At 40.3% G+C, this 16062-nt stretch overlaps 1 protein-coding gene across 1 annotated transcript in view; it reads left to right on the forward strand.

Annotated features, from left to right (window-relative positions):
- The window catches only part of nbeal1 (neurobeachin-like 1), a 117789-nt gene that overhangs the window by 14344 nt on the left and 87383 nt on the right, over positions 1–16062 (forward strand). The window contains 8 exon segments of the mRNA XM_062058685.1: positions 5060–5151; positions 7629–7790; positions 8810–8891; positions 8991–9118; positions 9208–9290; positions 9739–9824; positions 12933–13380; positions 14791–14897. Of these exon segments, the coding sequence (XP_061914669.1) occupies positions 5060–5151; positions 7629–7790; positions 8810–8891; positions 8991–9118; positions 9208–9290; positions 9739–9824; positions 12933–13380; positions 14791–14897 (1188 nt within the window).

Consider the following 16062-nt stretch of genomic DNA (forward strand, 5'->3'; position numbering starts at 1 on the left):
TTGTTAGCCGCCGTTTGCTAGCCTTTATTTACGAGTATGTGTGTTCTTGTCCTGCATAACAATTCCAAAAAAAGAGCAGTTCCCATTTAAATCTAATCCTTTTCGTACACGTTGAAATGTGATACTATATACAGCAGGCCTATTAAACTGGCGGCCCGCGGGCCATATACGGCCCACCAAACACCCATTTAGTCTTGATGAAACCATTTAAACTAGGGTTGCTCATGTATGCAGTACTCCCGCCACACCACAGGAGGCAACAGCGAGAAAAGTGTCACGATGAAGCATGGAGTGCGTAGGAGAAGACTACGCATTCAACACCCTCAAAAAAATAAAAATAAATTGCGAGAATGTTATTTTTAACCACTGTAGTATAGGTCATTGTTTCCTGTCGGACCTTTTAAGCGACGGACACAGTGTTCTAGACAAGAAGCCACAATGATAGCAATCCACACGTGTAAGCTTCATCACGAAATTTGGTCAAATCTATATAAGTAGAAATTTTGCATGGAGATATTTACTTTGTTTTGTATTGAAATTGCTGACTTCGTGATGTCTTTTGTATTTGTGGTCATGTCTTTTTGTTTAAGAGTAACTCTGGGCGATCAGAGCTCGTTTAATACATGTAGCACTAAATTTAACCAGTAGAGGATGATAACGCTACACCTTAGGTTTAATTGTGATGAGTCACATACATTGTGTTCACATACATTGTGTGTGTACATACATGTACATACATTTACAGCACATCAAACATTGTGTGCAATGTTTGATGTACTGTAAATGTTGTTTGATTTTGATATGCGTATTTGTGTCAGTGTATTAACACTAAACCTATTTTATTGATGTCAAATACACAATGGACACTATACTTTTGTAATGTTTATTTAATCTTTTATATTTTCAGTCTTACAGTCCTAAATGAAGGAAGAAGTGTAAATAAATAAAACTGAAGGATGAAAACATTTCACTGTCTGTCAATGGTAATTGTTATATATTGTATATATGTTATAGACATAATATAATATATCTGTATATATAATATACTGTGCACATTATGTACATATTCGTATACATCCGTAAAAATTTTATATTTTATATCGCTATATTTAGTCTATTTATACCTGCATCGTCCTTTCCATCTTTACACTTTCCATCATTGTAACTGAGCTACTGTGTTGAACAATTTCCCTTGTGGATCATTAAAGTTTGTCTAAGTCTAAAAGAAGGAACATCAATGCCCAACAAAACTTCTGGACCTTTTTTTTCTTCATACTGTTAACTAACTGCACACGCTGGAATTGAGTAGCTATGGCAGAATAATGAATTTGACAGTGCAGTGTGAAAGCCGATGTGTTTACTTTGTAATTAAGTAAACTAAGTCTCAAAGGAATATAACCTGTGGAGGCACTTTCCGACAAAACATCCACGTGTCGATGTCAGGCACCTACCCCTTGGACTCTTAAAACTGAGGCCCTCTTCATTATGTAGTTGAATAGCCCTGGTATACAGCATACATTGTAACTGTATGCATGTTTAAAATAAACCACAAGCATAACTTTCTGGACTTGTCAGAGCAGATTGGAATTTGCTGTGGTTTGGGAGGTTTGTTATTGATCGAAGAAAGTAAAGTTTAACCAGATCCAGAGTAAAACATGTAAACATTGCAGCTGTTCGTAGGATTGTTCATCATTTGCGCTCTTCCAGTGCAAATATTTCCCTGTCAATGTTCTAACTACGTGGCCAGTGTTGGTGTTCCTCTAGTCACAGGCTTGTCCCGATGACTTCATGAGAAAAGCAGCAAGCTCGCTTCCTGCCACGGTTTGGCTCAATCCCTCTCTGGCATGCATACAGAAGCATTCAGCCTTCATGAGATGAGCTGGCAGGGAACGTATATGATACACGGTTCACTAATTAATCTTAGCTGTGCATCTTATTCCCTTTTTGTCCATTGTTTAAAAAAAAAAAAATGCAATAAGCATGGCTGACGTTTGCTACTTAGCACTGCTTGTAAGCAAAGCAGGTGGAATTTCACTTTTTACTTTGTGTTCTCTTTTAAAATCCATTTGTGCCTTGCAGGCCAGTCTTCCTATGGGGCTGATTTTGCCGGCCCGTCACTGCTTGGGCTTTGTTCCAGGAATTTAGGATATGTCGATCTACCGGCTGCTAACTGACCTCCACCACCCCCCTCAGAATGCAGTCTGGCTTGTTTTCTACTCCAGCAGGTGCATAGCATGTCCTGAGTCTACGATAAGAAAGACGATAAGGTGTGCTTTATGTGTAGCAGTGACATCAAATACTGTACTAATTTGCCTGTACGGTATCCTGAGACTACGCAACACTTGTATCCTGTTTCCGAGTACTTAGCTGAATGTATCAATCATTAGGGCTGTCTTTGACTAAGGGTTTTCTAAGGCAAATCTGATTTGTTGGATTTTGTTTGGCCAAAACGTGTTTATCGTTGTGTTTTTAAGAGCACAGATCCCCACACATAAACAGATCTCATGTGCTACTTGGTCCACCTCAAAAAGGCTAAAACGCTCAGATAGATAAACAGGTATTGGATCAGTCCCGCCGGAGTCGGCTTGGAGAAGACAATCAAACTTGACTATCTGGACTAGAGGAAGTGAAAGTCGGAACATGGTTTCCGTAGATGAACCTGTGAAAGGATCATTATCATTTCTAGAGGGGAACAGTAAGTGAGGCCCCCTGAACTGGTTGAAGTTACAAGAACTTCGCCACGGTGTGTACCGGCGAGTCCCATCCCCCATCTTGGAACATCCTCCCAATACACGGAGGAAGGACGGGGGTTCAATGTCCGACGATTCGGCTGCAAGGGTGATAGTCGAATCAGGGTATCGCTAGGGTTGTCCGTTGTGGCTCAGTCGTTGAGGCCGGCCAGAAACTTGAAGGTTCCTGGTTCGAATCCAGCTATCGCCATCCTAGCCACTGTCCTTGGGCAAGACATTCAACCTCCCTTGCTTACAGTTCCACCCACACTGGGGTAAATGTAGATAATGGGTTTCTCTATTCAATTTATTCAGGAAAGCCCCTCAAGATGAAGCATCTCGTTTTCAAGGTGGTCCTTGAAAATGTAAAGCGCTTTGAGTCACTAGAGAAAAAGCGCTATATAAACACTTCACTTCACGACTATATTAACACTGAATCTTACTTTAGATTTTGTCGTATTCAACAATTGTACCTAACCTACACAGTTTAACAGGATGAAACTTGTCAAATGATATGAATTGTGTTAACCACAAAGATTATTATCAAGGCGTAAGTCAGTCTGGTTACACAAATAAATACTAACCAAATGTACTGCAAAAGAAGGAACTCATAAACACTGATGAAAAATGAATTTACATACAATTAAGCGGTGCTAAAACATATACATTCTAACTAAATAATAAATAATGATAATATATGTTTCTTAAATAAACTATCAATAGACTTAAAGTGCAAATGAAAATACAGCTTTAGTTTAGTCATATTTTTTGCTCTTAAGAAACCTCTCTATGACTTAAAGGCCTACTGAAATGAAATTGTTTTATTTAAACGGGGATAGCAGATCCATTCTGTGTGTCATACTTGATCATTTCGCGATATTGACATATTTTTGCTGAAAGGATTTAGTAGAGAACATCGATGATAAAGTTCGCAACTTTAAAAAAAGCCTTACCTGTACCGGAAGTAGCGTGACGTCGCAGGTTGAAGGGCTCCTCACATTTCCCCATTGTTTACACCAGCAGCGAGAGCGATTCGGACCGAGAAAGCGACGATTACCCCATTAATTTGAGCGAGGATGAAAGATTTGTGGATGAGGAACGTGAGAGTGAAGGACTAGAGTGCAGTGCAGGATGTATCTTTTTTCGCTCTGACCTTAACTTAGGTAAAAGGGCTCATTGGATTTCACACTTTCTCCTTTTTCTATTGTGGATCACGGATTTGTATTTTAAACCACCTCGGATACTATATCCTCTTGAAAATGAGAGTCGAGAACGCAAAATGGAAATTCACAGTGACTTTTATCTCCACGACAATACATCGGTGAAGCACTTTAGCTACGGAGCTAACGTGATTGCATCATGCTTAAATGCAGATAGAAACAAAAGAAATAAGTCCCTGACTGGAAGGATACACAGAAGATCAACAATACTACTATCGGGAGACACCGAACCAAACACTGGACCTGTAACTACACGGTTAATGCTGTGCCGCCTGTCGAAGCCTAGCAATGCTGTTGCTAACGACGCCATTGAAGCTAACTTAGCTACGGGACCTCGTCAGAGCTATGATAAAAACATTAGCGCTCCACCTACGCCAGCCCTCATCTGCTCATCAACACCCGTGCTCACTTGCGTTCCAGCGATCGACGGCGCGACGAAGGACTTCACCCGATCATCGATGCGGTCGGCAGCTAGCGTCGGATAGCACGTCTGCTATCCAAGTCAAAGTCCTCCTGGTTGTGTTGCTGCAGCCAGCCGCTAATACACCGATCCCACCTACAGCTTTCTTCTTTGCAGTCTCCATTGTTCATTAAACAAATTGCAAAAGATTTACCAACACAGATGTCCAGAATACTGTGGAATTTTGCGATGAAAACAGAGCTGTTTGTAAAATTGCACTTTATAAGTTAACCCGGCCGTATTGGCATGTGTTGCAATGTTAAGATTTCATCATTGATATATAAACTATCAGACTGCGTGGTCGGTAGTAGTGGGTTTCAGTAGGCCTTTAAGCTGCGCTTGTTTGATATTGTCTTTACTGTCACAAGTGGTAGAAAAGTATATTACAATTGAGCACCGCTGCGACCAATACGGACCACAGCTAAGAAACACATTTTTTGGCAGCGCGCGGCGCAACAATGGGCCCCTACGGATAAGAAACACTGGAATAGTCGACTATTCTAAGACAGCTCAATCCCTGATTCAATGCAATTGTCTACTCTATACAAAATAACCAATGGAAAATGTTTTCAGACACAACCTTTTATCGGTATTAATATTAAAACATTTTAGTTTTTCATCATCATTTGACCTCTCTTTTCTCTTCTCAGAGGGACCCAGACTACTTGAAGCTATGGCTGGAGAGTTTCATCAGCTCCTATGACCGGTGCCTAGATGTGGACTTTGAAAAGCTGCCATCAAGGTAACAAGTGGCTCTTTTTATTTTTCTTATTATTATTTCTCCTTTGTTGTCTATTCTGCTAAGAATATGACTGAATTTCTTTTTTAATGTAAACCTTTTCCACTATTACAATTATTTTGTGTGTTGTACATGTAAACAAATCCAAAAGTTCGTGACCACCAGATAGCTACATTTAAAGGCCTACTGAAATTATTTTTTAAAATTTAAACGGGGATAGCAGATCCATTCTACAAGTCATACTTGATAATTTCGCGATATTGCCATATTTTTGCTGAAAGGATTTAGTAGAGAACATCGACGATAAAGTTAGCAACTTTTGGTCGCTAATAAAAAAAGCCTTGCCTGTACCGGAAGTAGCGTGACGTCACAGGTTGAAAGGCTCCTCACATTTCCCCATTGTTTACACCAGCAGCGAGAGCGATTCGGACCGAGAAAGCGACGATTACCCCATTAATTTGAGCGAGGATGAAAGATTCATGGATGAGGAACGTGAGAGTGAAGGACTAGAGTGCACTGCAGGACGTATCTTTTTTCGCTCTGACCGTAACTTAGGTACAAGGGCTCATTGGATTCCACACTTTATCCTTTTTCTATTGTGGATCCCGGATTTGTATTTTAAACCACCTCGGATACTATATCCTCTTGAAAATGAGAGTCGAGAACGCGAAATAGACATTCACAGTGACTTTTATCTCCACGACAATACATCGGCGAAGCACTTTAGCTACGGAGCTAACGTGATAGCATCAGGCTTAACTGCAGATAGAAACAAAACAAATAAACCCCTGACTGGAAGGATAGACAGAAAATCAACAATACTATTAAACCATGGACCTGTAACTACACGGTTAATGCTTTCCAGCCTGGCGAAGCTTAACAATGCTGTTGCTAACGACGCCATTGAAGCTAACTTAGCTACGGGACCTCACAGAGCTATGTTAAAAACATTAGCTATCCATCTACGCCAGCCAGCCCTCATCTGCTCATCAACACCCGTGCTCACCTGCGTTCCAGCGATCGACGGAGCGACGAAGGACTTCACCCGATTATCGATGCGGTCGGCGGCTAGCGTCGGATAGCGCGTCTGCTATCCAAGTCAAAGTCCTCCTGGTTGTGTTGCTGCAGCCAGCCGCTAATACACCGATCCCACCTACAACTTTCTTCTTTGCAGTCTTCATTGTTCATTAAACAAATTGCAAAAGATTCACCAACACAGATGTCCAGAATACTGGGGAATTTTGCGATGAAAACAGAGCTTTTTGTATTGGATACAATGGTGTCCGAATACTTCCGTTTCAACCATTGACGTCACGCGCATATGTCATCATACATAGACGTTTTCAACCGGAAGTTTCGCGGGAAATTTAAAATTGCACTTTATAAGTTAACCCGGCCGTATTGGCATGTGTTGCAATGTTAAGATTTCATCATTGATGTATAAACTATCAGACTGCGTGGTCGGTAGTAGTGGGTTTCAGTAGGCCTTTAAAAAGAGTGTTTATACCAGTGGTTCTCAAACTTTTTCCGCCAAGTACAACCTAAGGAAACACTTGGAGAGCAAGTACCACCATAATGACTGACTTTAAAATATAGTAGCGTAATGGGCCTAAGTATTCATTAAAAACAAGGCAGAGGTTTTATTTAACAAGTATATTTAATACTTTTGGCCACTGTAACATTACACAAAATGCACAAACATCATCAACAGTGATGCTCCATATACAGTACATATTTGCAGATTTCTTTAGCGTACCACCGTTTGAGAATCACTGGTATATACTGAACTTTTTGAAACCGCAAAGAAACAAAAGGTTAGGCTACGTTTTTGTTAAAGCTGCTGTATGGAAGTATTATTGCAGCAAAATTGTTTGTGAACGTGTATCTCAATCTGTGCGTGTGTAATCCAATTCACGTGCGTGTGTACTAATATGTGTGTCTGTATATAATACTGTGTGTGTGTAATCCGATCCGCTTGTGTGTTTTTAAGTTGTCTGCTCATATTATGATTTGTCTGTAAGCAAAAAATATCCGTATATCCGTTTGTCCGTATTTTGATCGGAGTGTGTAAACAAACAAAAAAAAATGTGTATACTTATTTAGATGTGTGTAAAGCAGAAACCTCTATTGGCTGTCTTTACACGCAACTTTTGCGACACTTGAACATGTAAAAGGATTTGTCTGGCACTCCCCTTGCCTTTCCTTCTACTCACCACTAGTTGGCGCCTTGCAGCCACTCGCACTCGAGTTGGCGTTGATGCCACAAACAATGGACTTTTCATCACTTGCTGTAAATAAAACTTCATGTTTAAACAGTAACTTAGTGTTCTGAAGTATTTTCATATAAGTGATCATGTAATGACACAGAGGTCGAAATGATCGCGTTTCCTCCGCCGTGAGGCTTTAGGATAGACCGGTGCAATGTTACTATCTGATCCTCTTCCTTTTGCGGACACCGAATATTTGGATTATAATTGCAGGCCAGAGGAGCCTCCACCAGTATTGAGCCTCCTCCCAGACAACATCCTGCAGGTTTTGCGCCACCAGCTGCTGCAGTGCGTCCAAAAAGCCTCTGACGGCTTGGAGCCCGAGCAGCAAAACCTGGCGCTGCTGCTGCTCAAGTTCCTCATCATTGTGTGCAGGTCAGGACAACAAACATATCGATTACACCAGACATGGGCAAAATACGGCCACACGCAGCCCGTTAAGATTTTCAATCCGGCCCGCCGGACGTTCTACATTATTTTTTTAGACCTTTAACCATTACGATGTGCAGTGCTGTTTTTAAATGACTTGAACTATAGAAAGTATTTCAATGGTTGAAATCTGTGCTTTTGGGTGTTTTGTTAGAAGTGCTATGTACTTTGACATTGGTTACCTGTGGGTAGCACTGTTTAATTGTACTGTGCCTGTCAAAAAAATACATAAATAAAAATTATAGGAGTTATTACGGTAATTTACGTCACAGCAGCTCAGACGAGTAACAAACCAGAGTGGGCGGGGTTTGTTTTCAGAGCAGCCAGCCCGAAACGCATGTGTCAGGAACAGATGCGGAAGCAAATTTTACGTGATAATATATCATTTTGTAGGTGTTTTTTACCCTTTGCATTCATATTTTGCTGTTTTTTACATTTGTGTTGTGTTTTCCCTGATTGTAAAAGATACACAACTATGGAGGAGCTGGCCTGTGAAGTAAAAGAGGAGCAATGTTCATATGTTGTTAATATTCAGTGTTTTATTGTTCATAGTTAATATTGTAAATCCCACTTTTTTTATTTTCATGTACGGTACATTTTGGGTGTCCCATCCAGTAAAAAACTGTAAAATTCCATTCCGTTTTTTTGAGGTGTCTTTCATAACGTTTTTAGAACTCTATCGGACATTGTGACTTTTGGTAGTAGTGTTCCTGGGAAAAAAGGGATCCAAACACACATACTGTACAGCAGATTTTTACAGCTAAATGTGTATATATAATTTATACACACATACACATTGGCCCCCAGACACATTTTTTTCTCTCAATGTGGCCCCCAAATCAAAATATTTGCCCAGTTCTGGATTACCCAGTGGTAACATCATTTGAAAGGTCACTGATGTCCTACGAAGTCTTTGTTTTCTATGCAGTGATGCTTTTGTGCACGTTTCCCATTCTGTCTAAAAGGAACCTGTCCAATGTGGAGGAGATCGGCACCTGCTCCTACATCAACCACATCATTGCCATGACGACACTTTATATTCAGCAGGTCTGACTCCCTCTGAGTTTTGCATCAGTTCGTGTAGCTGTACCAGATGTAAATCCGTTGTGAAAGACTTATGCAATGGATTTTTGTGTGCTCTTTTAGCTGAAGAGTAAGACCAAAGAGAAGGAGTTGGTGGACCAGAGCCAGGCGGAGGAGTTTGTCCGTCATGCACTGGCGTTCTGCGAGAGCCTCTACGACCCTTATTGCAACTGGAGGCTCCGACTCTGCGGGTAATACCATCCAGCACATGGCGTCTCCACGCACTGGAATATCTGCGCCATTGTTTTCATTCTCGTGACCTACCGGCATTCTTCTCCAGGGAGCAGCTGGGCACAGTGGAGAGGAGCAGGCAGAAGTACAAAGCAGCTCCGCTCACTGTGGAATTTGTTCCCTTCTTTTACCGTAAGTTTGCCTGTCATCCCGTTCACGTCTCTACTCCCGCAAAAGTGAATGGTTTTAAAATACATGGCGACATTATCGTTACAACTTCACTGTTTGCACTATGTTGTCCTTGTTGTGTTTGCCAGCCAGCCATTCCCATGAGATCATCGTAAACAGCCTCTAACACTGGCAGCAGTTTATGACAAATACTCTGTCTTGTTGTGCCCGCCGTGTGGCTGTAGCACTTTGATGCCAAACATAATGGCACCTGGCAACAAGTATGCAACTGTGCCTTTTTAGCAATAGTTCCCAAATTTGCTGTAACAATCTTCATGAACATTGCTAAGCTAAACAACAAATGTTGACGGATGAGTTAATGGATGATCGGGGACCACCTTGACCTGTTTTGTGATGAAAGTGTGCAATTTGGAGAGCACTACTAACCTGTCTGTATGTGCCCTCTTTTTAGAGTGTTTTCAAGAGAGCGAGCATCTGAAGGAAAGCCTAAAATGCTGTCTGTTGCACCTTTTTGGGGCCATAGTAGCTGGTGATCAGGTAAGGCACTTGAGCAGGTTTTTAATCTAAAACCATTAGGGGTTTTTTGTTATTAAATTTGTGACCAAGGACCTTTATTTCACCCTTAAATTTGCTCAGCAGCATTGTCAAACAAATGTTCAACCAGATATCCAAAATCCTCACAAACTGAAAGGATATAAACAGCAATGTATTTGTGGCGGGTAGGGGTGGCGTTAATATGACATATGTGTAATTTGCATAATTGGCCATACATTTTTTTTTTTTAAAAGCCAAAAAAAATGATTGCATGTATTTAAAGACAAATCTGTGTCATTAGTTCTTTACATCATACTGTTAGGCTCTATTTTAAATGTGTTGCTGTTCATTTTATTTCTGATTAACACCCATGTTTTATAGACATATATTATTCTGCATGTTTTATAGACATATTATTCTGCATGTTGGAATTTAGTTCGGCAGATAGCTAAGTAGTCGTTTAAATTACAGATGTAGCTACTGTAAAACTAAGCACGCAAGACTTCAAAGATTCTTTATTCTCAATTGTAAGTATTGTGTGAAATCACCAATGCAGCTTGGTATAAACTGAAAAAAGCAATGCAACCTCACAGAATAAAGGCTAGCTAATATGCTAACATACAACTGACAACCCCATTGACCGACTCACAAAACTTAGCATCGCAATCGTTTTATACTTGTACAGAAGTTTAACAAATTACATTTTAACAGAACAACATTAAGAAAAAACAGCAAATGCATTTCTTCTTCTATTGTCACCAAACTCTGTGGAAACAAAGATTGACTGCTCACTTAGTACTACGGAGCGAGTCTGCTGCTCGGTACAAAGTCAATGTTTTGTGGAACATGATTGCCAGGAGATGGCAGCACGTATATCACCTGAAAGGTAAAGTGTTACGGTCTTGTATCACAAAAAGAAAAATTACTTGCAGCGGGCCGTCACAAGTAAATTAATGTAGTTTGAAGTTTAGGTTTATTTCGAACATGTATAAAGTTTCAATATGATACATGACATATTGTACATATTTTTATTTTGTCCGAAAAGGAGTAAGAAGAAACAAAGCCTATTTAAACCTACTCCCATATGTTCACTTCCTGTTTTCAATTTGTACACAGTTTACATCCTATCACTCTAAAATGTATGATTCACTTAATGAAATGAATGATGCATCATTTTCAATAAGTTCAAGACATTTATCGTAATTATTTTTCTTTGTACTTTGTGAACACTTGTAGTTTGAACAGTTTCTCAAACTGGATCATTATAGTACAAACCCTGTTTCCATATGAGTTGGGAAATTGTGTTAGATGTAAATATAAACGGAATACAATGATTTGCAAATCCTTTTCAACCCATATTCAATTGAATGCACTACAAAGACAAGATATTTGATGTTCAAACTCATAAACTTCTTTTTTTTTTTTGCAAATAATAATTAACTTAGAATTGCATGGCTGCAACACGTGCCAAAGTAGTTGGGAAAGGGCATGTTCACCACTGTGTTACATGGCCTTTCCTTTTAACAACACTCAGTAAACGTTTGGGAACTGAGGAGACACATTTTTTAAGGTTCTCAGGTGGAATTCTTTCCCATTCTTGCTTGATGTACAGCTTAAGTTGTTCAACAGTCCGGGGGTCTCCGTTGTGGTATTTTAGGCTTCATAATGCGCTACACATTTTCAATGGGAGACTGGTCTGGACTACAGGCAGGCCAGTCTAGTACCCGCACTCTTTTACTATGAAGCCACGTTGATGTAACACGTGGTTTGGCATTGTCTTGCTGAAATAAGCAGGGGCGTCCATGGTAACGTTGCTTGGATGGCAACAGATGTTGCTCCAAAACCTGTATGTACCTTTCAGCATTAATGGCGCCTTCACAGATGTGTAAGTTACCCATGTCTTGGACACTAATACACCCCCATACCATCACAGATGCTGGCTTTTCAACTTTGCGCCTATAACAATCCGGATGGTTCTTTTCCTCTTTGGTCCAGAGGACACACTTTTCCACTTTGTATCAGTCCATCTTAGATGAGCTCAGGCCCAGCGAAGCCGACAGCGTTTCTGGGTGTTGTTGATAAACGGTTTTCGCCTTGCATAGGAGAGTTTTAACTTGCACTTACAGATGTAGCGACCAACTGTAGTTACTGACAGTGGGTTTCTGAAGTGTTCCTGAGCCCATTTGGTGATATCCTTTAAACACTGATGTCGCTTGTTGATGCAGTACAGCCTGAGGGATCGAAGGTCACGGGCTTAGCTGCTTACCTGCAGTGATTTCTCCAGATTCTCTGAACCCTCTGATGATATTACTGACCGTAGATGGTGAAATCCCTAAATTCTTTGCAATAGCTGGTTGAGAAAGGTTTTTCTTAAACTGTTCAACAATTTGCTCACGCATTTGTTGACAAAGTGGTGACCCTCGCCCCATCCTTGTTTGTGAATGACTGAGCATTTCATGGAATCTACTTTTATACCCAATCATGGCACCCACCAGTTCCCAATTTGCCTTTTCACCTGTGGGATTTTCCAAATAAGTGTTTGATGAGCATTCCTCAACTTTAGCAGTATTTATTGCCAGCTTTCCCAACTTCTTTGTCACATGTTGCTGGCATCAAATTCTAAAGTTAATCATTATTTGCAACAAAAAAAAAGTTTATCAGTTTGAACATCAAATATGTTGTCTTTGTAGCATATTCAACTGAATATGGGTTGAAAATGATTTGCAAATCATTGTATTCCGTTTATATTTACATCTAACACAATTTCCCAACTCATATGGAAACGGGGTTTGTAGATTGTTTGACTTCTTTGCTTAATCCATTCCATAATTTAATTCCACATATTGGTATGCTAAACGTTGTAAGTGTTGTACGTGCAGACAAATGTTTTAAGTTGAATTTTTCTCCAAGGTTATATTTCCCCTCTTTTGTTGAGAAGAATTGTTGTACATTCTTGGGTAGCAAGTTAGAGATTGCTCTCTGCATAATTTTAGCTGTTTGCAAATGCACCAAATCATTGAATTTCAATATTTTGGATTTGATAATGTAGGGCAAACACTGGACAGAGGAAACATAATCGTATAATTTTCCCTTCCCTCGTCCCTCTGGTAGAAGAACGCTCTGCTTGCCATCTCTCCAGCCACCATGGAGGTTTTGGTGCGTGTGCTGGTGGACTGCTCCATGGGCGGCTGCTCCTCTGATCAGGGCGAAGACTGGGACAGTGAGGCCCCTGATCGGAAGGCCTGTCTCACTCTGGGCTGTTTGCGGGTGGTGGTGCAGTGCCTCCTGGCCGCTAGTTCTGACCAGCGGCAAGTGGAAATAGCCTCTGTGCTAGAAAACTACTTCAAGCTGCTTAACTCAGACCCGGCAGCTGTGGTTGCCGCCCGACAGCAGCAGCAACAGCAACAGCAACAGCAGCAGCAACAGCAGCAGCAGCAGCAGCAGCAACAGCAGCAACAGCAGCAGCAGCAGCAGCAGCAGCAGCAAGCCAAAGTGCGAGTGCCAACACTGGGTCGACACTGGGAGAGCCGCTTTGTGGCTCTGCAAGTGCACATGCTAGGTATTACATTCATTTCATTTTATATTGAAAGTAGGGATGCACGATAATATTTTCAATAACCAATTTTGTCATATTGTAGTTTACATGTATCTCTTATGTGTGACTGCCATGTACTGGTCACACTTATCATTTCACCATGTACCAAATAAAATTGCTTTGAGGTCGGTAAGCACAACCAAAATTATTCTGTACATAAGGCTGTCAATTTTTTAGAAAATGAAAGGATTTTAACTCCGCCTTATAGTCTAGAAAATACGGTACTTGAATCTTGTGTCGTCGTCCCCCCCCCCTGTCCATTTATCTGCCCTAGAAGGGAATAAGCGCTGCTACGATATAATGTACGATGCTTATATGATTTTTTTTTTTAGCTAAAGAATATAACTTAGATACCCAAGCTTTAACTAGTTTGTGTGCACCTGGATGTAAGAAATACTTTTAAAAAAGGTGGATTTGACAATCTGTTCTAAAAGTCCTTTCTTTCGGACTTTAAACTCCTTCCATCAATCCACATAGTATATTGAATGAGCTTCGAGACATTCGAAAGTTTTCTTTCCATTCTCCATCTGAAGATTCTTTCAAAACAACTTTCTCCCACCAGTCTTTGCGTCGGACCCGCATCCAGCAACTACGAGAGGACCTTCTTGGTAGTAGTGTCATGTTCATGGCACCATCTCGGATAATTTTTTGACGCTGTCTGCTATTTAACATCAGCATAGCCATTAGGGGCGTAATATGTATAACCTGTGCCAATGACAGCGGACATCAAGTACAACAAGGTTTGGGCTGGGTTTCTGCATTTGTGAGAATTTTTTGGTGCGATGTCATAGATCTACCGGAAAAGCTGTCCATTTATCTGCCCTAGAAGGGAATAAGCGCGGCCCCCCCACCCCCCACCCCCCCCCCCCCCCCCCACTCCCCCCCCACCCCCCCAGTGTTCGGGAGGCACACAGGTATGACCAATAGTTGCATTTGAGAGAGTGCATGGGCACTGGGACTTCACATGTCTGTGTGAAAATACAACAAAAAAAATACTATTTAAGAAATCGTGACTAATTTAGTGCATGGAAACGTAGTCAGTGAAGAAGTCTCACAGGATGAGCTCAGGCAAAGTTTATGACAGGCTTACAGCGAGGCATGTAGGAGAAAGGGAGCACTTGATTTGCTCACCCAAATTCACATACAGCACAGTACAGTTAATCAAGCCTGATCGGAGCGTTTTTGAGATATTTGATTAATGTTATTGAATTTATCGGTCATAATCTCGCATATTGCATATCAATTATCTTATCTAATTACATTATTTTTTTACTTTTGTTAAATTGTCATGCTTTCACAACCTAATCGTGTTTTCTTTCACTCTTTTCCTGTGCCTGGGTTTTGTTTTCCCTCTCTGCCTCTCACTGTCTACAGACACAATAAGGGACATGTTCCTGTGTTCAGACAGACCAGTTCTACAAGCCATCTTTCTCAACAGCAATTGCTTTGAGCATCTGACACGACTGCTGCAAAACAGCAAGGTAATCACACTTGACTTCCTTGCAGGTTATGGCCAGAAACCTTATGGCTCATTCAAAAAAACTGTTCCTGATCCACTCGGATATAGCTATCGAAACTCTTATTTAGATGTCAAAAGGGTACTGCACCTTTTTTGGAATTTTGCCTGTGATTCACAATCCCTATGTAAGACAAAAACAATGTTTGTTTTTTTTAACCTTCTTAAATCTAAAAATACGGTAACTACGAGGTGACTAACAATGCAGCTAATTGGAGTACACTATTGCGCCCATAAAGCCCTCTAAAAAACATCTAAAAACCGCCAACAATACTCCATTTACATGTCGTGACCTGAATATTGACCAAGTATTAGCGATATTGTTATTATAGGGGCTAACACAGACAGACACATTTTTAGCTATGCCATGATCACAGAGAGCTAACCAGCTTTTGCTGCTATATTAACATATTGAGCTGCTGCATCTCCTCTGAGTTGGTGAAAGTTAATTCTAGATTATAAATCTTTCCTCTCACCTGGATAGCAGAAGGATGTGGTCATAAACCGAGAAGTTGATCAACTTTGACGCGGAGGTGACACAAAAAATGCTTGTTTGCTGCACTTTTTTTTTTTACCCTGGTGTGTGGGTTATAATTAACTCTTCATCTAAACGAGAAAATATGGGCATTCCAGTGAGGTTGTATTTCTTGTTTAGCACTTAGCAATACTGCGAAATGATGCTTACTGTTTTTACTACAACTGAATCTGTTTAGCTCACAGCTTCTAAAACTTGTAGCTTATTGTCCTTATATTCACGATCCAAAATACTGTATAAGGTTTTGGATCATAATTTGTCCCAAAGAAGTCTGCCATAATTATAATGCTTAAAATGAGCAAAATATGTCAAAAACACATGTAATTATGAATGTGCCTTTAACAATACATATATACTTACAGCATATACAGTGTATATAAAATGATGATGAAGGTTTTTGGATGTTTTTAAAGTGCTTTGTTGGCATAAAAATGCTACCCTTATTGACTCCATTGTTAGCTGACTTTTGCTAACCTTTATTTACAAGTTAGAATGTGTAAAAAAAAAAAAAGGAAAAATATGTGTTCTTTTCTTAAGTAAAAATTTGGAATGATAGGCTAAACTACCAAAAAGTATAGTTCCCCTTGAACACACT

Source organism: Entelurus aequoreus, linkage group LG01 (genome assembly GCF_033978785.1).
Source record: "Entelurus aequoreus isolate RoL-2023_Sb linkage group LG01, RoL_Eaeq_v1.1, whole genome shotgun sequence".
Taxonomy (NCBI): domain Eukaryota; kingdom Metazoa; phylum Chordata; class Actinopteri; order Syngnathiformes; family Syngnathidae; genus Entelurus; species Entelurus aequoreus.